Here is a 19,894-nt window from a genome sequence, read left to right as displayed (position 1 = left end):
TTAACGCTTATAATACAAAACATTTTAAGTTTGATAATATATTTTGATCTCAAATACTAATCTATCTTTTATGATATTCAGTATAAGGTTATGGCATCTCTTTTTTTTTTACGTCATACATGAAAGGAAGTCTGTTTGTTATAATTTTTTATCATATAAACTCGAAAAACGTAGTCACACTCGAAAAAAATATCAAATCACTCGAAAAATTACGATACAAGCCAAACACTAAACTTATCGTGTCCATAATATCAGTGTATTTCTGCTATCCGTTCTATATTTTATTGCCAAATAAAAATTAGTATAATTTTTACAAGCAAGAATTAAACAACCAGATATTCAATATTCAAAATGTTTGTCTACTCTAGAACCTAATATTTTGATACGTTTAACGTTATACAAGTGATGATAGGACATTTTGGAATCTGTTAATTTTGAATTTAAAGTTCAATTTAAAAAGTGTTTAAAGTGGCATTGACTGTCAAATTCATGTTAACCGATTTGATCTGAAGACTGTCGAAGGTCATATATGCGAGTTAAACATAAATATTGATATTAATTTATTAAGTAACGAACTCGTGCCGTTGGAATTTTGTAGATCTGTTAAATTTCATATTATAGTTTGAAAATATAAGTTAATCACCGTTTTTACTTATAAAAGAATATTTTTTTTTGTGGATTTCAGTTTATCAAATGATTTACCTTTGTTTAACTTTCAATGTTTACATTCTTTCGCTTTCAATAACTGAACACACATAAATTATGCGCAATCTAGCTTAGGGGTTGTATTGAAGGTCGCATGGATACGGATTCAAAAGGTCGAATTTTTTACAAGTGAATAATTCATCATCGATGTGTCTTTTGACAAAATTGAAGCATACTGGCTGCTAAAAGCGAATTATTATTTCATTATTTCACTTTCATTAGTTATTAACAAAAACCTCATGATATATTTTTTTATATATATATATTTCGTACCTAATGCACTTTTAAAGTGTTTCATGTACAAAGTTGTTAACAGAACATACTAAGTTTGGACAAGTTTATAACACATAAATAATGATTGACAATTTCAATTAAATACAATGACTTTTGATTTTGCGAGAGAAATATTAGATACAATTACATACGTTAAAAAATAATCTTCATACATATTTTTGAAAAGTTCCAAATTAAATGTTAGTAGCTTTAAATCATTATGGAATCCAGTTAGTGCTCAATAGCAAGCATTGAAAAAAAAAATCCAATCAAAGATAATGTGACATTTGTTTAATTACAGTCCTTGAAGTTTGGTTCAACAGCATTTCATGTCAAAACAATTCTTCTGAAATTGACAGGATTTTAATTCAACTTTATTATCTCTTTGATTTGTTCACTGATTTGAATTCAATGTGATCATTTAATTGGATAAAGTGTCGTTAGATTTTAGTAAACAGTAATGCATGGTAAGGAGTTCATCTTTAAAATGTATATGAACGTAATCAAAGTTCTGTTTATCGTAGAAGTCGTAGGGTTAGGACATGTCTTAAGACCATCACAGGACATATGTTTGTCTTAAGTTAGTTATCTAACGTATCGCAATTTAGGATTTTATTCTATGAATTGTCCTAATAATATTAACGGTATCAATTTTATTTGATAAGATATGAACTTCGACAATTCGTGTCTCTTCATAGTTATTTGAATATCTGACAGTTGAAGAGCTGATAAAACCAAAATTGAAAGATGTATACTCAACGTCAGAATAGGAATGAGAGCTTTGTGTGAGGATGATATATTTCTTAATTTAAGATTATTTTCAAAATTTTGTAACATTGAATTTAAATAACTCATTATTTCCATATTTTCATGCAAGTGCTTCACTGGGATGGTGATACCCCCAGGAACTAAAAGTAATCAGAGACATCGACCCTATGGTAATAATTGTATTAAATATACAAATTTTACTGCACAAACTGGACTAGTGAAACCCTCGGGGACTGAAATTCTACAATCAGAGGTGTAGACCCAGTGTCCTTTTGAGACACCAATTTGGATGGCTCAAGATAATCCTAACTTTTGCCTATATATCATAATAATTAAATGGTGAATGAATCTCAAACCCTCTTTTAGCACTTTTGATTATTGGAATATTGGAAATTTTACTGAAAAGTAAAGGTTAATGCTTTCAAGAGATTCCTTCTTTTGTACTGGTATGTTTTTAGCAGTAATGAAATAGTTTTTAAGAACTCTGTATTTATATGAAAAATGAACGATATTTGTGTCTTAAATATTTTATGTATAAAACTTTGAGACTTCATTCACTCATTCAAAAATGATTAATTATTTTCACTGTTTTACAATTTTTACTTAAAGTGGTTAATTTTCATAGAAAATGCATTAATACATTTTTGTTTTGCTTTTTTGTAAAAGACTACATATACACTCGTTATATAAGTTTTATTCTTTCAATATTATTATAATACTATTTATAGGATTTGATTTCGTAATTCTTATGAGCTTACCCTTTTGACTTGCAGTTTGGTATTTTTGTTATACAGTTAATATTTTTGTTATTATTTTATCATTATTTTAGTACTAGTATTATCATATTCATTACTTCTACAGATTTTTATCCTAATATATAGTTATCCTTCTTTGTTTTTCTTTATTTATGCTCCGACACTTAAGACAGCCGACATCATTTACAAGATAATCCTAAGAGAGGAACGATGTGCATGCATGCTCCTATTTGTCCCAAGACATTTCTAAATCCATCCTAAATCATGTCCTAATATATGTCTTAAGGATGTACTTAAGTGAAGTTTAGGAGTTCATGTCAAATGTTCGGACTCCTTGGTGTTTTTCCAAACAATACAAGGTAAAATATTTTGCCCCATAACACCCATTTATTTTTTTCATATAAGACTAAATAGCTCATGAAAGGTCATTTACCAAACTTTTAGAAGTTTCTTGATTTTCTTTCTTTGTTTTGAGACCCAAATTATACCAATGCAAATATAAGGTAAAAGTCCGAGTCAGCCTTTTCCCGCCATATTTTAAATCTCAAATATCTCGAAAAAGGAAGTCCATGATCTATCAATATATTTAGCTTATTTCTATCCTTGAGGAATACTCTACCAGCTTATAGTATCAATTTCAAATTTTTGATTTATTAATTTTCACCTAACCTCACCTAAGTACATCCTTAAGTAATGTTCTGGTCACTAGAACTCTTCGATCAACAGTTATAATGCATGCACAATCTATAATAAATTCAAATTTTAATTTGGTTTGTATTGCTTAAACTATAGTTTTCTGTGTACAGTGTTTTGTATCAGTTTCTTTTTGGACGTTTTTTTTTTGTTTGGCAATGATACTTTCTGGGACGTTTTTTTTTAATTACGATGTTGTTTTAAATAAATATAAGGTATAAACCCTACCTTCGTGTCTTCTCTGTCTCGTTCTCTCTCTTTACAATACATTTTATAAGACTACATGTATGTCATTACAATAAATTGAATTATACATAGGATAGTTTTTTAATTATCTTCTCAAACTTGATTACAAGTCCTCTCAAATAGTCTTAATAATAGATTACATCAAACCATTGATAAATCCGGATAGGAAATGAGTTTTATACTATCTCAAATAGATTAACCAGTGGTGTAAACTAATCTATTGTCATTGACAATTAAGTTTTCAGGAAACCTTTTTTCGTGATAAATAATTTTCAGCAAACAAGACCTTTCGTCTTATAAAAAATTCAATTTACATACCAAGGAATTTATTAATTAGCTCCAAAAACAGGCTTCATTAAACACCATGTACAGTCTGTATGTAAATGGCATATATCGTATTTCGATGAGAAGGCTGTATTTTATATATATCGTAAAACATATAGTGTAATTACCAGCAGGAAGAATCGTATTAGGGTAGGCGAAGATTTTTCTTTACTTGATTCTTTAATCAGTGAGCCAGATTTATTTAAAACAGACGTTAATGAAATGATAGAGAAACGTATATGGCGAAATTAATCCGACTGCACAGGAAAAAGTTTGGAAATACCCCCAATTCTGTTACATAGTACGATCGGGTTTAAGGTTATATTTTCCTGTTAAAACTGCTGAAAAGATAATACTTGACACGTATGCATAAGTAAACATGTACTATGGCCAGGAGATTTGTATACATATTAAAGAACATCAGTTGTTTGACTTGTTAGTCAAATGCGTTTTGTTTAAATATACTTTTTCACTTTTTTGGTCTTTTGGAAAATGTTGTTTGTGCTGTTTTTAGACCCTTCTACAACGAAATTTGTTTTACATGCACACGTACAAAAATTGCGGTTTTTATCCAACGCAATCATAGCTTTGAACGTAGTTTATATATATATATATATATATATATATATATATATATATATATATATATATATATATATATATATATATATATATATATATATATATAAAATGACTGAATAAATAGTCAACGATCAATCTTACAGGGCATATATATATATATATATATATATATATATATATATATAAAATGACTGAATAAATAGTCAACGATCAATCTTACAGGGCGATGGATCATGTAATATGATTCTGTACACTACAAAATATAATATATAACAAGTCAAAAAGGGTACAACATCACCATTAAATAACTATAAAATGAACAAATATTAGATATTTCGGATAACAGATATCCTTTTTCAATAATAGCACGATGTCAAATGAATCATGTCAAAATATTCAAACTAAGAAATTTTTTCTAAATCTCGAAATTTTTACAATTTAAGCGAACACCACAGACGCTGATACAATTTAAAAATTTCCAAACACGGCGCAAAGATTACAAAGATATGCCAAATGAAAATAGTTATTTTCGATGTGAACTGGCACAACTCTAAATTTCCAAAGGTTGTGACAGTTTAGATGTTATTATTGCATTGAGGGCAGTCCTCAAACAAAAAAATCAAAAATGTCCTAACCGATGCAAGTATGTATAATATTTCAAATTTGACAACGGTAGGGCAATTGCAACAGAAACTACAATATTTAAGCCTCCCAAACGAATAGCAGTCTAATAATGATTAGAAAAATAAGTTTGATCTAATGAGGTAAAATAATTGAACGTGGCTACGTACTTATACATCCATCCCGAATGAATGAAGCCCTGTAATTTAAACTGGTATTTAAAAAAAAAGAATTTCGAACTGTAAAGCCAGTACTAAAGCTGGAGTTACTGGAAATAAGTGATGACAGGAAAATGAGGGATTCATTCTATGTTTTTTCATTTATGCCCTCTGGGGAAACTGTCCGTAACTTTCTAATCCAAACTCTCTCCCGAGCGACTCTGTCGACCTTCGACCAACCCTCATCGAGGCTTAAATATGTAGTTTCTGTTGCAATTGCCCTATATATAAATATATATAAGTATATAAATACTTCAATGCTTCAATTTGCAGTAGATATCAGCATTTGACTCTACACAAATTTACAGTAAAAGGATGAACTATATTTAAACGAACTCTTTAAATGGTCAATGGTTGCTGCAAATATAATTATCCTTAATTCAATTTCGATGTTTGTGTTGACAACACAAATATAAAAAAGATGTGGTATGATTGCCAATGAGACAGCTGTACACAAGAGACCAAAAAACCACAGACATTAACAACTATAGGTCACCGTATGGCCTTTAACAATGAGCAAAGACCATACCGCATAGTCAGCTATTAAAGGCCCCGATATGACAATGTAAAACAATTCAAACGAGAAAACTAACGGCCTTATTTATATAAAAAAAAAATCAAATATGTTACACATAAACAAACGACAACCACTGAATTACAGGCTCCTGACTTGGGACAGGCACATACATAAATAATGTAGCGGGGTTGTCATGTTAACGGGATCCCAACCCTCCCCTAACCTGGGACAGTGGTATAACAAAACAACATAAGAACGAACTATAAAAATCAATTGAAAAAGGATTAACTCATCAGATGGACAAAAATTTAAGTAGACGTGGCGTACTTGTACATCCCGACAACAAAAAGACACAATGAACAGATCTGATAGTACTCGCAGTTATCTGACAGCTAGTTCAAAGCCATTAATAAAATCATGCATCTAAGACTAAACTATCAATCCGTACACATCCAACATCCAATTGATTTAGTAAAAGACGTCATAAACAGTCAGAGAAAAACATGACCTTGTGCAATGCCAAGTTGTAAATCCATGAATGTGTATATGTATATAATATACTAGTAATATTTAGTTTGCTTTTAATTTACTGATAACAAAATCAATATTTATACCAAAAAAAAAAAAAAAAAAAAAAAACAATATTCAATGATCTTATTACAGTGTTGAATTGGTAACCTTTTAGAATAAGTTTATTTACAGGAGCGATAAGTTTACAAGGATCATTTCTAAATTTCCGGGCATGGTTTACAACATAATAAAGTATCACTTTTGTTTTTGGTATTCTACGTCAATCTCAGGGTAACAAAAAACGCTCCATACCATCTCAAGAAGACCAAAATATCACATTTCTTTCTAAAATGAACAGCCTCATTATATAAGATATTAATTTCATAGGTCATTGTATATCGCAAAATTATAATTTGTACTCTTCCAGAATTTATTAGCGGAAACAGACATTTAGTTCATATTTAAGCTAGCTCTACATGTGAATACATGTGCTTATAAGGTAGCCCGAGAAGAAAATTACATAAAAATTGCCATGGTATCTAACATAAACACAAGGGTCTAAAAAATGACGTAAGATACCAGAGGGACATTTAAACTCATAGATGAAAAATAAACTGACAACGTCATGGCAGTACAGTCAAAACTAGAAAAAATGAAAATAACACAAAGTCTTTAGAAATTATATTCGTCCGGAGCGCTTTTCTGAAGTAACCTTCATCATTAACTTTCCAGGCCAAAATTTGAAAAAAAACAAAGATATATAAGATACAACACACGTGAAGACCAAAACGAGACATAAAAATAATAGCAAACTTTTTCCAAGGTATACTTTGTCTGAACCTTAGTTTCTAATAAATTTATATAGAATAATTGAAGGAACTTTTATGTATATTATAAAACATGTCAGTACTGCAACACTGACTACTGAGCTGATGATACTCTCCATGATTTGAAGTTTCCAAGCAGCGCTACATAATATAAATAGCACTTTATCAATTGTATACGTCCGAAACTTTGAAAGCGATTTCATTGGACCCTGAATCCGTCCCAGTTATACATGTGTGATGTCCTTCATTTCAGACAAAGCGTAGATAAATGGCTGCATCACAGGAAATATACCAAGGTTAATCATAAATTAAAAAGATAAACAGGATATTATGTACATTTTACATATCTACATATTGTTTTTAAGAAGACGCATTATAACCGTTCACTTGCAGATAAATCATGTTGTTCACAAAGGTTAGTATGAACTTATGTTGTGAAATTATTTTTGGCAAAATGTAAATGGAGTTTTCATCGTTTTATACTATTGTATACGATACTGAAATTTAAAAATATTTTCTATGAAAAAAATTCTTTTCTTGGTTTATAAAAACCCGGAACTCTCAGTGCTATATACTATTTCGTGGCCATAGTTATTGAAGCCAGAGTGCGTTCAGAGAATATGAATATGGTTTCAAATGAGTTAAATCATTGACTTGTAAGCTATAGCTAATCAGTTATGTTTAAAAGTCGTGCGCATTTCTTTAAAACTGGTGTGCACGACTTTCACACCCGTGCACAAGATATTTTAGAACTCGTTTGCAAGACTTTCAAAAAAGGTGCACACATCTTTTTTGAAGATATAAAGCAACAGTTTTTGAAATACGTGTGAACCAATACTAAATTGTTTTACGCACGCATTTTGAAGCTGTGAACAAAAGTTTTAAAAGTCGTGTGCACGATTGTTTTCATACTTGGGAGCACCAGATTTAATCTCTGGAAATCGAAAATATATACTTTAGACTGTAAAGGGGCTCCGTAGTATTTATAACTTTCCATCCCTTTAAAACATGTGTTATTTAAAATTAAAAAAATATGTATAAATAATCAGTCTGATTTTTTCAGTTTCTGGGTATAATAATTTTAGTAGCTGGTGTTTTGGGAGACGTTCATTCTGCTATCAGAGATCGCAGACAAGGTATTTATTATCTCAATGTGCTTTTATAATTTTAAAAAACTTTGAACTACAAAATTATTTTATATTAATGTGTTGTTTGTTATTTTGAAAATACTTTGAACGACTAAATTGTTTTATATCTCTTCCTGTGTGACGTAATATTCAATAACATCAAACACGCGACTCTCTACTCGAGTTGATGTGAACCTCGCCATGCATTCATTTGGGGATGATTTTAAATACATATATAAGTAGCAATGCATGTGGTTGTTAATTTTTTATTTCCTTTTTGTGCTTCTTTGTCATATTTTTTTTTGGTTTTTGTTCTGATTGAGATTGTGACACGATGATGATGGCTGTATCCGTATTTTGACAGTTTTACTTATTATGTCTGTTTTGTTCACTCATCGTTATAAATATAATGGTTTGATGTGACTGTCATACAAGTTAGAGGTTTAGCGTTATAAAACCAGATTTAATCCACCATTATCTTCATTCGAGAATGCCTGTACCAAGTCAGGAATATGACAGTTGTTGTCCATTCGTTTCATGCGTTTTTGTTGTTAGCTGTTTTTGGCAAAACTTTTTGGAACTTTTGATGTTCAATGCTCTTCAACTTCGTACTTTATTTTGGCCTTTTAAACATTTTTTGATTCGAGCGTCACTGATGAGTCTTTTGTAGACGAAATGCGCGTCTGGCGTAAATATAAAATTTTAATCCTGACATCTATCTATGATGAGTTTATTTATCATTTGATTTTGATTACGGACTTTCCGTTTTGAATTTTCGTCAGAGTTTAGTATTTTTTGTTACTTTACTTTTTTGTAAGTATACAAAGAAAGTGTCTCTAGGGAATAAAACTTCCCTCCAATACTACGCTCTACGTATTTCTAAAGATATTTCATGTAGTTTTAAAACTGTTTTTATCCGAGAAACAAAACAAAGATAAAGATATTCAACTCAGTATCAATATAATAAAAAAAACTTTATATATATTAGCAGACCTACATAAATTAATCTCTACAGAAGAAGTAATTTCGAAGAGTGATGGTTCAAAATAAAATCGTTTAAGTATTATATGTTCACTTGGAATAGGATACCTTCGTTTGCGCGACATGTTTTAAAATTACATGGTATCATTTGCGCCAAAAATAAAACATACGATTGCGCCAATTAGAAGAAAAATGACTTCCTTACTCCTTTATTCGGATTTGGAACCGACAGTACATATGGCAAATTTTTCCGTTTCTGAAACCTATCTTTTTCTTACTGCTGCTGCATGGGTACATCCCAATTTAATGTATGTAGTAGCTTGTAACTTCACTTTATTGTCCAAAAACACAAACATTGAAGGTTGAAATGCATAAAACAGTTCATAATAATTCCTAATGATAATAAAGCCCATACGCATGGTGGGAAAAAAAAACTGTGTCATCAACATATGTGACTTAAACATAATCAGCAAAAGCTTCTATTTTCTATATTGACATATCTTTATAAAATATTCAGAAAAGCAATGAGTTTTATGCTCTCTCTGTGCATGTCTAATGCATCTTAAGTCATTTCTCTTCAGATGCTCATCTTCATGGTGAAATATCTCCGAACATGTGATACGTTTTAAGCAAACGATAACAATAAATATATAGTAATCATTTAAAATATTCATGATAGATATGTGTACAAGTAAATTATTGGCGAAATTGATACATTTGGAAAACAAAATTTGGCGCAAATGATACCCCTGAAAAACAGTAATTGGCGCAAAAGGACTGCTGCCTTCGATATTATGTTCCAAGTTGTATTATTTCTAACAGGCTAACATCGATTGTAACAGAAAACAAAGTTTATTGATGACAATATATATGACAAATTATTTTTTTCAACTTTCATTTTTGATCAGAGTTAAATAAAAGCAACAGTACTATACCGTTGTTTAATTCTCTGAAATCGATCTACCGAAAACAAATTTGGTTAACCAACTAAAACCGATGGAAACACATTAACTATAAGAGAAAAACAACGGAACAACAGAAACACTCAACTGTAAAAAAACTATAAAAAACACCAACATGGAAAACCGACTATTTCATAACAACCGATTCAGCTGCTTCGGCCAGTCTCAACGTTCTCATGATATCGTTCAAATAAATCTTCTGTTTATTTTACACCAAACATTGCTTTATCTTTACTGAATATGTTGATAAATTTGACTATGCTTTTACAACTCTACAGTACATGATATTCCCATGTACCTTATACACTGTCAACATCCGGGTTATCAAGACCAAAACCAAGTTATCTTTGACATATTATCTGAATATTGATCTGCTGTATCCTGTCGTTTACTGTCACTATTAGATTTGTTTTTTTTTTTTTTAAAGTGTTGATATACATTTGTATGTTTCATTATTAAACACAATGTAATTTTGGTTCCAAAAGATAACAGACAGCCACTTACTATACACAAGATAAACAACAAAAATTCTAAAATCATTTTGAACTAGTTCTGTCGGTTTTATTATTTATTTGTTTTATATTTTATTCATTCCAGTTGATAGCTGCAGCGAAAGGCCAACTTATGGAGAAAGTGAGTACAAAATGACAGAAATTGAAATGACCATTTAAATTTATGGGTTTTCTTTAATATTAAAAAAAAACTCAGCGTTTCAAATCTATCTTTATTAGTCTACTACGTACATGCAATTAAGTAAAGATTTTAAAGAAATAAATTCATCTATCAAGGGCATTAAATCAATATAAACTCTTTTTTTACTGGATAATCTGTTGAATGTGTTTACTCATTCATTTTCAATTAAGTATAATTGTGGTGTTTTCACTTGACACATTTGTGTTCAATGAGATGTAAATGTAGTGTGTGAACTTGATACCTCATGTTTAATAAAGTATACATGCAGTGTGTTTACTCGATACATTCGTGTTTGGTGAAGTATACATGTAGTTTGTTTAATTTACTCGATACATTTGTGGTCAATGAAATATATATGTAGTGTGTTTACTCGATACATTCGTGTTCAATGAAATATGAATGTAGTGTTTTAATCGATTAACTATTGGAAACAAGTCAACACCAAACACAAGTTATCTTTATATCAGCATTTTAGTAAATCAGCTGAAAATGTGACTGGAATATATTTGAAGGACGACGCTGTGCTGTTAAAGACGGCGTTAACCAACTGTTACAGAAAAGAGATGAAGATTGGTCCTGGGGAGAACTTGTACAAGCCGAAGCAATAATTGCACTTCATTTAGCAAAGTACAGAGTATTCAAGAAGACAAAGGCATTTTTATACATCAGTGTAAAACAGATGAATATAGATCTGTTATCCGCTTTATCCAAGTAAACTTTTATTTCTATAGATATCATTTTCCTTTTTTCATTTATATTGTCCGACATCCACCCGACCTCGTTTCCGCGTCTACTGTCAAACAGTGGGTCATGATCCAATGCTAGTATATATACAAATCAGATTCCCAGAAGTAACACAAAATGAATCTTAACTGCATCGAATAGAATTATAAAAAAACTAAATCAATAATTATTACGGGTGCAAACCAGAAAAGATGTCAGTTGAATAGATTGAAAAGGCTAAGATAAAACAATAATCATATCGTTAAACCGCTACATCATTTTCTTTGTATACGATGTTCATATGTCAGGAGCCTCTGCCCTTTGTTAGTTTTGTATGTATTTTTTAATTTTAGTTCATTTAATTTTTTTTTTAAGTTAAGTACAACTTACATTTTCACTGAACTAGCTATATATAGTACACATTTTGTTTAGGGGCCAGCTAAAGCACTCCTCCTGGTACGGGATTTTCACGCTCTGCTGATGACCGATTGATGGCCTTCGGCTTTTTTCTGCAGTTTGGTCGGGTTTTTGTCTCTATGACACATTCCCGATTTCCATTCTCAATTTAATATGGCCTATATTATGACAATTTTTGAAATTTTTGTGTAATATAAGCTCTTTTTTCTATAGAGACAATTCTTTGACCAGTAAGGTGTGGGTACGTGGCAAGCTTGCATATTATGCATTAGGAATGAAAGCGACTTGTCAGGATCCAAAAGATTTTTATGGCCATGACCTGATAGACAAACTCAAGAACCATTTAATAGTGTCATCAAGCTACCTTGAAAGTAATAAATTTGCCTATTCGTTGATTCTTATAGCTTTGTGTAAAGCTGGCGAGTCTATTGATACTCACAACTTAGATGCCATATCAACAACCCCAGGATATTACACATTTGGTGTTGGTAAGTTGTTCCAATCGATCTGTTATACCGAATCGTGCCATCTTTATTAAACATAGTAATACAATATGCAATTCACTGTATTGAGATTTAAAACTTTTGTATAACAGCTAGTTTCAAAGGCCATTATTCCAAATTTTATAAAAAGTCTTGTCATGTTTTCATACTTTTCAATAGCTTTTATCTAAAAAAAAAGTAAGAACATGAGTTTTTCATTTTTTCTGCTTACTTTTAGTTTTGTCATTTATGTACTGTCAATTTATAGCATTCTCATAAATTGCTTGTTTATTTTTGGAAACATAGCAGCCAACATAATTAATTTATATTCTGTGTCAACAAAATGATAATTTTAAGCTCTTCGATTAAAACTTTTCAGATGAAGCTTCTTTAGTATACATGGCCTATCATTGTGTTGGTAATCCAACATACAAAAATGCTGAAGACGCGGCGTTCAATTTTATTCTCCAAGCCAAGAATGAAAATGGAACCTTTGGAAATGAGTACTCAACTGCTCTAGCTGTGCAGGTATATAACTGAATTTACAACCAACATAATCAATTTCTTTTCTAAAAACATTTAATCGCGCCCGTCCATTTACATTATGTTTCTTATAGTAGTAATTTAATCAGTTCCTTAACATCGTGAATATCGTTATAGTAGGGTGTTATTATATTTGGTGAAAATCAGTTTGTTCACCAAATAACCATTTGGCTTCAAAGGGAAACCCCTTAATGAACTCACCATACACTAATTGAACATAAGATATGTAGACAAGTTTCAATTTAAAGCGAATCTAAAAGATAGTAATATATGTACCTATTTTTATTTTGGATCGATCTGCTGCTGGATTATATAAAAATAATTTCATGTAAATATGAAATTTTCTATTTATCCAATGATAAGTAAAGCCTACTCTTTACTACAGACGATTTCTTCTAGAATTCGCGACAGTCGCACTGCTGGTGTGTTTGATGAGATATAAAAACCAAATCAAAACAGGTGAAGACGGGGGACCTGAACCGTACATCCAAACCGTCTAACATCAGCTTTGCTGAAGGGAGATGTGTCTTATCATTCATTTAGTCGAACTTCATTATTTCTAGATCAAAAAGGTTACAGTCATTATGGTTGATGCAGGTATCAAAGGACTCAAAAATATCAAATTTACAACCTATATGCTTTGAACAGTTTCATAAAAAAGATTTTAAATTGCGGATTCCTTTGCGGTATGAGTTTTGTTTATTGTTGAAGGTCATACGGCGACCTTTTGTTGCTTTGTCATTTTCGTCTCTGGGTATAGTTGTCTCATTGGTTATCATACCAGTCTTCTTATTTTATACATGACATATTGATGGGTAAATTATGAGGACACTTTCATTATTCTACTTAACACTTTTCTGTCGGTTGAAAAATGTTCAAATATTAGATTTTGAACCATTAAAGTTACACTATAGCAAATGTTTTGTTCTCGCTTTGCCACGAAATTTTTGTCATGATAATACTGATAAAGCATTTGGCGACGATTTTGACTCGATACTTTTAATTATTTTTGAAATAGCCAATATACTTTGAACGTTTATTATCATATAATAATTATGTAGTATTTACATTTCAATTTTAAGGCAATATTTGCAAGTGGAAATAGGACATTAAGACGACAGACTAAGACTGGAATAGAGTATATGATTAATTCAATAAGTAATTATACTATATTTTATAAAAGAGGGACGAAATATACCAGAGGGAGAGTCGTCAGACTCATAGATTAAAAATAAACTGACAACGCCAGAGATAAAAATAAAAAGACAAACGGACAAATAACAGTACAGAAGACACAATATAGAAAACTAAAGACTAAGCAACACGAACCCCACCAAACACTGGGGGTAATTCAGGTGCTCCGGAAGGGTAAGCAGATCCTGCTCCACATGTGACACCCGTCGTGTTGCTTATGTTATTACAAATCCGGTAAAAAGTCTAATTCGGTAGGAGGGTAGGGTATTGTAGATATGACATAAGGAACATATCCGATATCATCTGTGAAACAGTTTTTCCATCACGGTAAACCAACTCGTGATGGCGTCCGTAAACTTTACGAAGGGATATAGCTATTGAAACAGATAATTCCCTGTCAATTACAATATATGGTTTACCACAATTGAAAGGTTAAGACAAAAGGAACTACTCTAATGATGATAAAATAATTGACAATGGAGCCGATATGTTAAGAGTTATTGAATAAACAAAAAAATAAACATATTTAAGCCTTTCCAAATTATGTACTTAGTTGTAGTGATGAGCAAACCAGTTGTTTATATTTTGAAACTTTAGAGCTAAAAGGTCACTTATGATGCCACTATGATGTATAAACATATGTGAAATTTACAAATTTGACATAAACTTGCCATTTCATGTTTAGTTTTTGTCAAAATATATTATGTACAAGAGTTTAACCCAAATAGAAATTTTACACACATTATATCATCTTTGAAAAATACATATCTTTTTTAGTAAAGATATTTTTCTATATATTGTAGAACGAAGCAAGGTTCCATTCACATCTCTACTGCTATCAGTGTTGCCAGCGATAGCAAGAAAATCTCTTCTAGATATTGGTTTATGGCAATGTCCATCAACAGAACAAGGTAAAGCATTTGTGATAAAACTACTTCTTAATTTCGTTTATTAAGTGATTCATTCACTTTTGACATTTAATCGTCTCTTTAGAAAACATATATGAGGAAGTTTTCTTTATTCTACTTTTACACTTATCTGTCGGTTGAAATGTTCATGTATTTGATTTTGTATCTTCAAATGTACGACGTTATAATTGCTCAATATGCCATATTGAAAGAAAAAAGAAGGCAACCAGTAAGAATATTCGAAATATTGCTTCAATAATTAATAGTTTTTCTTTTACATTTCTTTCTAGTTCAATACCCAAGCACGATTGTCATTTTCTTTTTTGTCATGATAGTGTACGAATGTATGGAATTCTAAAATGAACATTTTCAATGTCATATAATGCGGCCAAATCAATTGTGTTAACGGATTGAAATTGAAATTGTCTTTCTTTGCATATGTCTGATGAAACGTGTAAATTCATTTCCTAGTTTCATGCAACTTGAAACGTTTTTTGATAACTATTCACACCACTGGGTCAATGCCACTGCTGGTGGACGTTTCGTCCCCGAGGGTATCACCAGCCCAGTAGTCAGCAATTCGGTGTTGACATGAATATCAATTATATGGTCATTTTTATAAATTTCCTGTTTACAAAAGTATGAATTATTCGAAATACTGAGGATTTTCTTATCCCAGGCATAGATAACCTTAGCCGTATTTGGCACAACTTTTGGGATTTTTGTTCCTCAATGCTCTTCAACTTTGTACTTCTTTAGCTGTATAGCTATTTTGATTTGAGCTTCACTGATGAGTCTTATGTACCAAAACGCACGTCTGGCGTATTAGAACATAAGTCTGGTACCTTTGAAAACTAACTATATCTTATGTAAAAAATGTGTTTATATTCAACTACTATAACCTGTCTGCATCATTAATGCTTTGAACACATTAGTTTTTGTTTGACATAGGCATAATAAAAATAAATAACGATATTCTCAAGCTGTACATTAAACGATCTACTCTTTATAATATAATTAGACAGGTACGAACTTTGAGTTCATGGTAAAATTGATAAAAAAAAAACCTGATAATAAAATTGTTTGTATTGATATATAAAATCGACAATTTTCTTTTTCAAACCATTATCTTTTGTTTTTAGGAACTACAACTCCTTCGACGCCAACCTTTCTTATTGGAATAACTGTATTCAATAACATAACCGCCAATGATTACGATCACACTTGGTCAGCTCCTCTACAACAAGGACAAACTTTGTTTGATGCTCTTGTTAATCTTAACAATACAGATCAGACATTTAGGTACGATTCATCGCGTAATGTTAGTTTTTTTAATACTTTTTTTCTACATTGTCTAATCTACAAGTATCAAAATCATTGATATCAGTTAATGATAATTATTATCATTTCAGTATCCTTCGAATGTTCACATTGTTGATCCGATGCCTGAAATATACATTTTTTTTCGTTTGTAAAATAAAACAGTCAATGAAAATCACATGATAAACGTTAAATTAATAATATAAAGTTGGTAAAAACTTCCTGTCTGTGTACATATATATAACTATGATATTTGAAGTTTCTTGTGTATATATATGGATGATTTATTCACTTTTCTGTATGCATCATAAACTTGTACGTCTTTATGTTTATTAAAGTTAACTTCTCTGTTAGGCTTGCATATTACTAGGATATATGTATTTTCATCAGTCGATACTTGATTTTCTTCTTTTTCCCGCCAAAAGTTTCAATAGCAAAACTACAACCTGGGGTCAATATATCACTTCTATCAACCTAATGACAGCGTCAACTGACAACAGACAGTACTGGCAAATATTAAAAACAGACGGCAATCCGTTGCAATATGGTAATTTTAATTCTTTATTTCAAATGTTGCAGCACATGACTCATTTCATGGCAATAGTGATTATACTGTTAAGTAGAGATTTCTTTAACTTAAGTGCCAAATTTTATTTATTAATTTGATTTATCGAAACAGAAATATTTCATGCTTCAATGTTGAAATACTGAATATATTATAAGCAATGGCAACACACCACGTGACCAATCATTGATGTTTTTTTCTTAAAGTATCTTCAGCAGAAGCCTTGTCGCCTCTTTTTCTTTAGTTTCGTTAATGAAGTATAATTTTTTTTATCAAATAAAAGAGACAAAACATTAATTTAAAAAATGAAAAAAAAAAACCGTCTTATTACAGAATATTGATAGCCCTGTATACATATTTAGATTACAAAAAGTAGTTGCATATTCTTAAGCATAAATTTCATTTCATTGACTTTTGTTTTCATGATTAAATAATGATAATCATTGATATTAGAAGAACAATAATAATACCTGAGGAATACTCATTAGTAATAATCATTATCATATATAATGCAACTTTACTTACATATATCTTTGTCTTTTTAGGAGCAAGTCAAACATTTCCAAGCCAGCGTGATAGATACACCTTTAAATTTACCATATGGTGAAAAAAAGAAATTTGACAGAATTGCTTTCCATGTTTTCTGGCACAACTGTTTAAGATGGTGTTGTCAAATATGAAGGTCTATATTTGGATGTTTGTTTACCATCCTAATAAATAATGCAACACTTAATTCTCTTATTATTATAGACTTTCTAGGAACAAAATATTAAAAAAAAAATCTAAGGTAAGTACAGAGAGAAAATGCCATAAAACCTGACGAAATAAAATGCTGGACTATATAAACCAACGAAACGAATAAAAAACAACCGTCAAGTCCTGACTTGATTCCGAAGAAAATAGTGGGTTAAACCTGGTTCATAGCAACCTCAACCTCCGTCTTGCATGACAGTAGTTGACAGTTCCATTTTATGAACAAAATGTTGAAAGCGACCCAGACAAACGTAATTAAGATCCAGCAGAGAAAACTATGCTAACGTACATTATAGACATACAACTCAACTGACTTAAAAATCAAAACCAAACTTTTGTAAAAAAAAAAAAAAAGATATAATCTTACTACATAAAATTGAGAATGGAAATGGGGAATGTGTCAAAGAGACAACAACCCGACCAAATAAAAAACAACAGCAGAGGGTCACCAACAGGTCTTCAATGTAGCGAGAAATTCCCGCACCCGTAGGCGTCCTTCAGCTGGCCCCTAAACAAATATATACTAGTCCAGTGATAATGAACGCCATACTTATTTCCAAATTGTACACAAGAAACTAAAATTAAAATAATACAAGACTAACAAAGGTCAGAGGCTCCTGACTTGGGACAGGCGCAAAAATGCGGCGGGGTTAAACATGTTTGTGAGATCTCAACCCTCCCCCTATACCTCTAATCAATGTAGAAAAGTAAACGCATAACAATACGCACATTAAAATTCAGTTCAAGAGAAGTCCGAGTCTGATGTCAGAAGATGTAACCAAAGAAAATAAACAAAATGACAATAATACATAAATAACAACAGACTACTAGCAGTTAACTGACATGCCAGCTCCAGACTTCAATTAAACTGACTGAAAGATTATGATTTCATCATATGAACATCAGGCACAATCCTTCCCGTTAGAGGTTTAGTATCATACCATCATAACATATATGAGAAGAACATAACCCGTGTCATGCCAACAACTGTTTGTAGAATAAATGTGTTTAGTTCCGATGCAAAGACCTTATCAGTGACTCAATATTAACGCCAAAATATGCAATCTTTAATGACTTGACAACAGTATCGTAATTATATCCCTTCTTAATAAGTCTATTCAAAGGTTTTGTAAGTTTCTGAGGTGAATACTGACACCTTTGTGCTTTATAAAGAATATTTCCATAAAAAATTGGATGTGAAATACCTGAACGTATTAGAAGTCTGCATGTTGAGCTATATTTACGAATGATGTCTTTATACCGATGATAAAATTTAGTAAATGTTTTGACTAGTTTGTGATATCGAAAACCATGGTGTAATAATTTTTCAGTAATACATAAATTTCTCTAGTTAAAATCTAAAACATTGTTACATACACGAGCGAATCGTACAAGTTGAGATATATAAACACCGTAAGATGGTGACAAGGGAACGTCACCATCTAAAAACGGATAATTAACGATAGGAAATGAAAAATCATCCCTTTTATCATAAATTTTAGTATTCAGCTTTCCATTAGTGATGTAGATATCAAGATCGAGAAAAGGGCAGTGGTCATTGTTAGTATTAGCTTTATTTAAAGTAAGTTCAACAGGATAAATTTCATTAATATACATACTGAAGTCGTCATTATTGAGAGCCAAAATATCATCCAAATATCTAAAAGTATTATTAAATTTGTTTATCAGATGTTGTTTCGATGGGTCTTTGCTTATTTTTGTCATAAATTGTAACTCATAACAATACAAAAACAGGTCCGCAATAAGTGGTGCACAGTTAGTCCCCATTGGAATTCCGATAATCTGACGATATACGGAATCCCCAAAGCGAACAAAAATGTTATCTAGTAAAAATTCAAGGGCATATATAGTATCAAAGCATGTCCAATTAATATAGTTTTTTTGTTTATTGCTACTAAAAATGACCTAAAAGAGTTTGAACATATATATTCACATTCTGATTTTTTGAATGCCCATTTAATTAGGTGTGTGAATTTTTTCTTAATGAGAATGTGAGGCAATGTGGTATACAGGGTAGAAAAATCAAAACTTTGAACAGATTCAAAATCACCAATATAAGCATGCAATTTATCAAGTACTTCCAACGAGTTCTTGAAACTCTAAAAGTAATTTATTCCACTATTTTCGAAGGCCTTATTTGAACAATTTATTATCAGGTTTTTAATT

The 19,894-nt window shown here is 30.9% G+C and overlaps 1 protein-coding gene across 1 annotated transcript; it reads left to right on the top strand.

Moving 5' to 3' along the window:
• The first annotated feature begins 7,319 nt into the window (after window positions 1-7,319).
• LOC143067491 (cobalamin binding intrinsic factor-like) lies at window positions 7,320-17,687 on the top strand. The gene is made up of 11 exons (XM_076240799.1): window positions 7,320-7,454; window positions 8,103-8,175; window positions 10,707-10,742; window positions 11,315-11,513; window positions 12,156-12,430; window positions 12,804-12,952; window positions 14,050-14,125; window positions 14,965-15,072; window positions 16,212-16,371; window positions 16,815-16,936; window positions 17,500-17,687. Exons 1-11 carry the CDS (start codon window positions 7,440-7,442, stop codon window positions 17,559-17,561), a joined length of 1,275 nt encoding a protein of 424 aa, XP_076096914.1. The 5' UTR covers window positions 7,320-7,439; the 3' UTR covers window positions 17,562-17,687.
• Window positions 17,688-19,894: the final 2,207 nt, after the last annotated feature.

This window comes from Mytilus galloprovincialis, chromosome 3 (assembly GCF_965363235.1).
Source record: "Mytilus galloprovincialis chromosome 3, xbMytGall1.hap1.1, whole genome shotgun sequence".
Lineage (NCBI taxonomy): Eukaryota > Metazoa > Mollusca > Bivalvia > Mytilida > Mytilidae > Mytilus > Mytilus galloprovincialis.
The sequence above is the reverse complement of the archived record's forward strand: the minus strand, read 5'-3'. Positions and strand labels throughout refer to the sequence as shown.

Bases quoted from the DNA above. Each gene is read 5' to 3' on its own strand.
- LOC143067491 (XM_076240799.1), top strand. The intron at 12,431-12,803 runs GTAAGTTGTTCC...AAAACTTTTCAG, and splicing joins ATATTACACATTTGGTGTTG to ATGAAGCTTCTTTAGTATAC. The intron at 16,372-16,814 runs GTACGATTCATC...TCCCGCCAAAAG, and splicing joins AATACAGATCAGACATTTAG to TTTCAATAGCAAAACTACAA.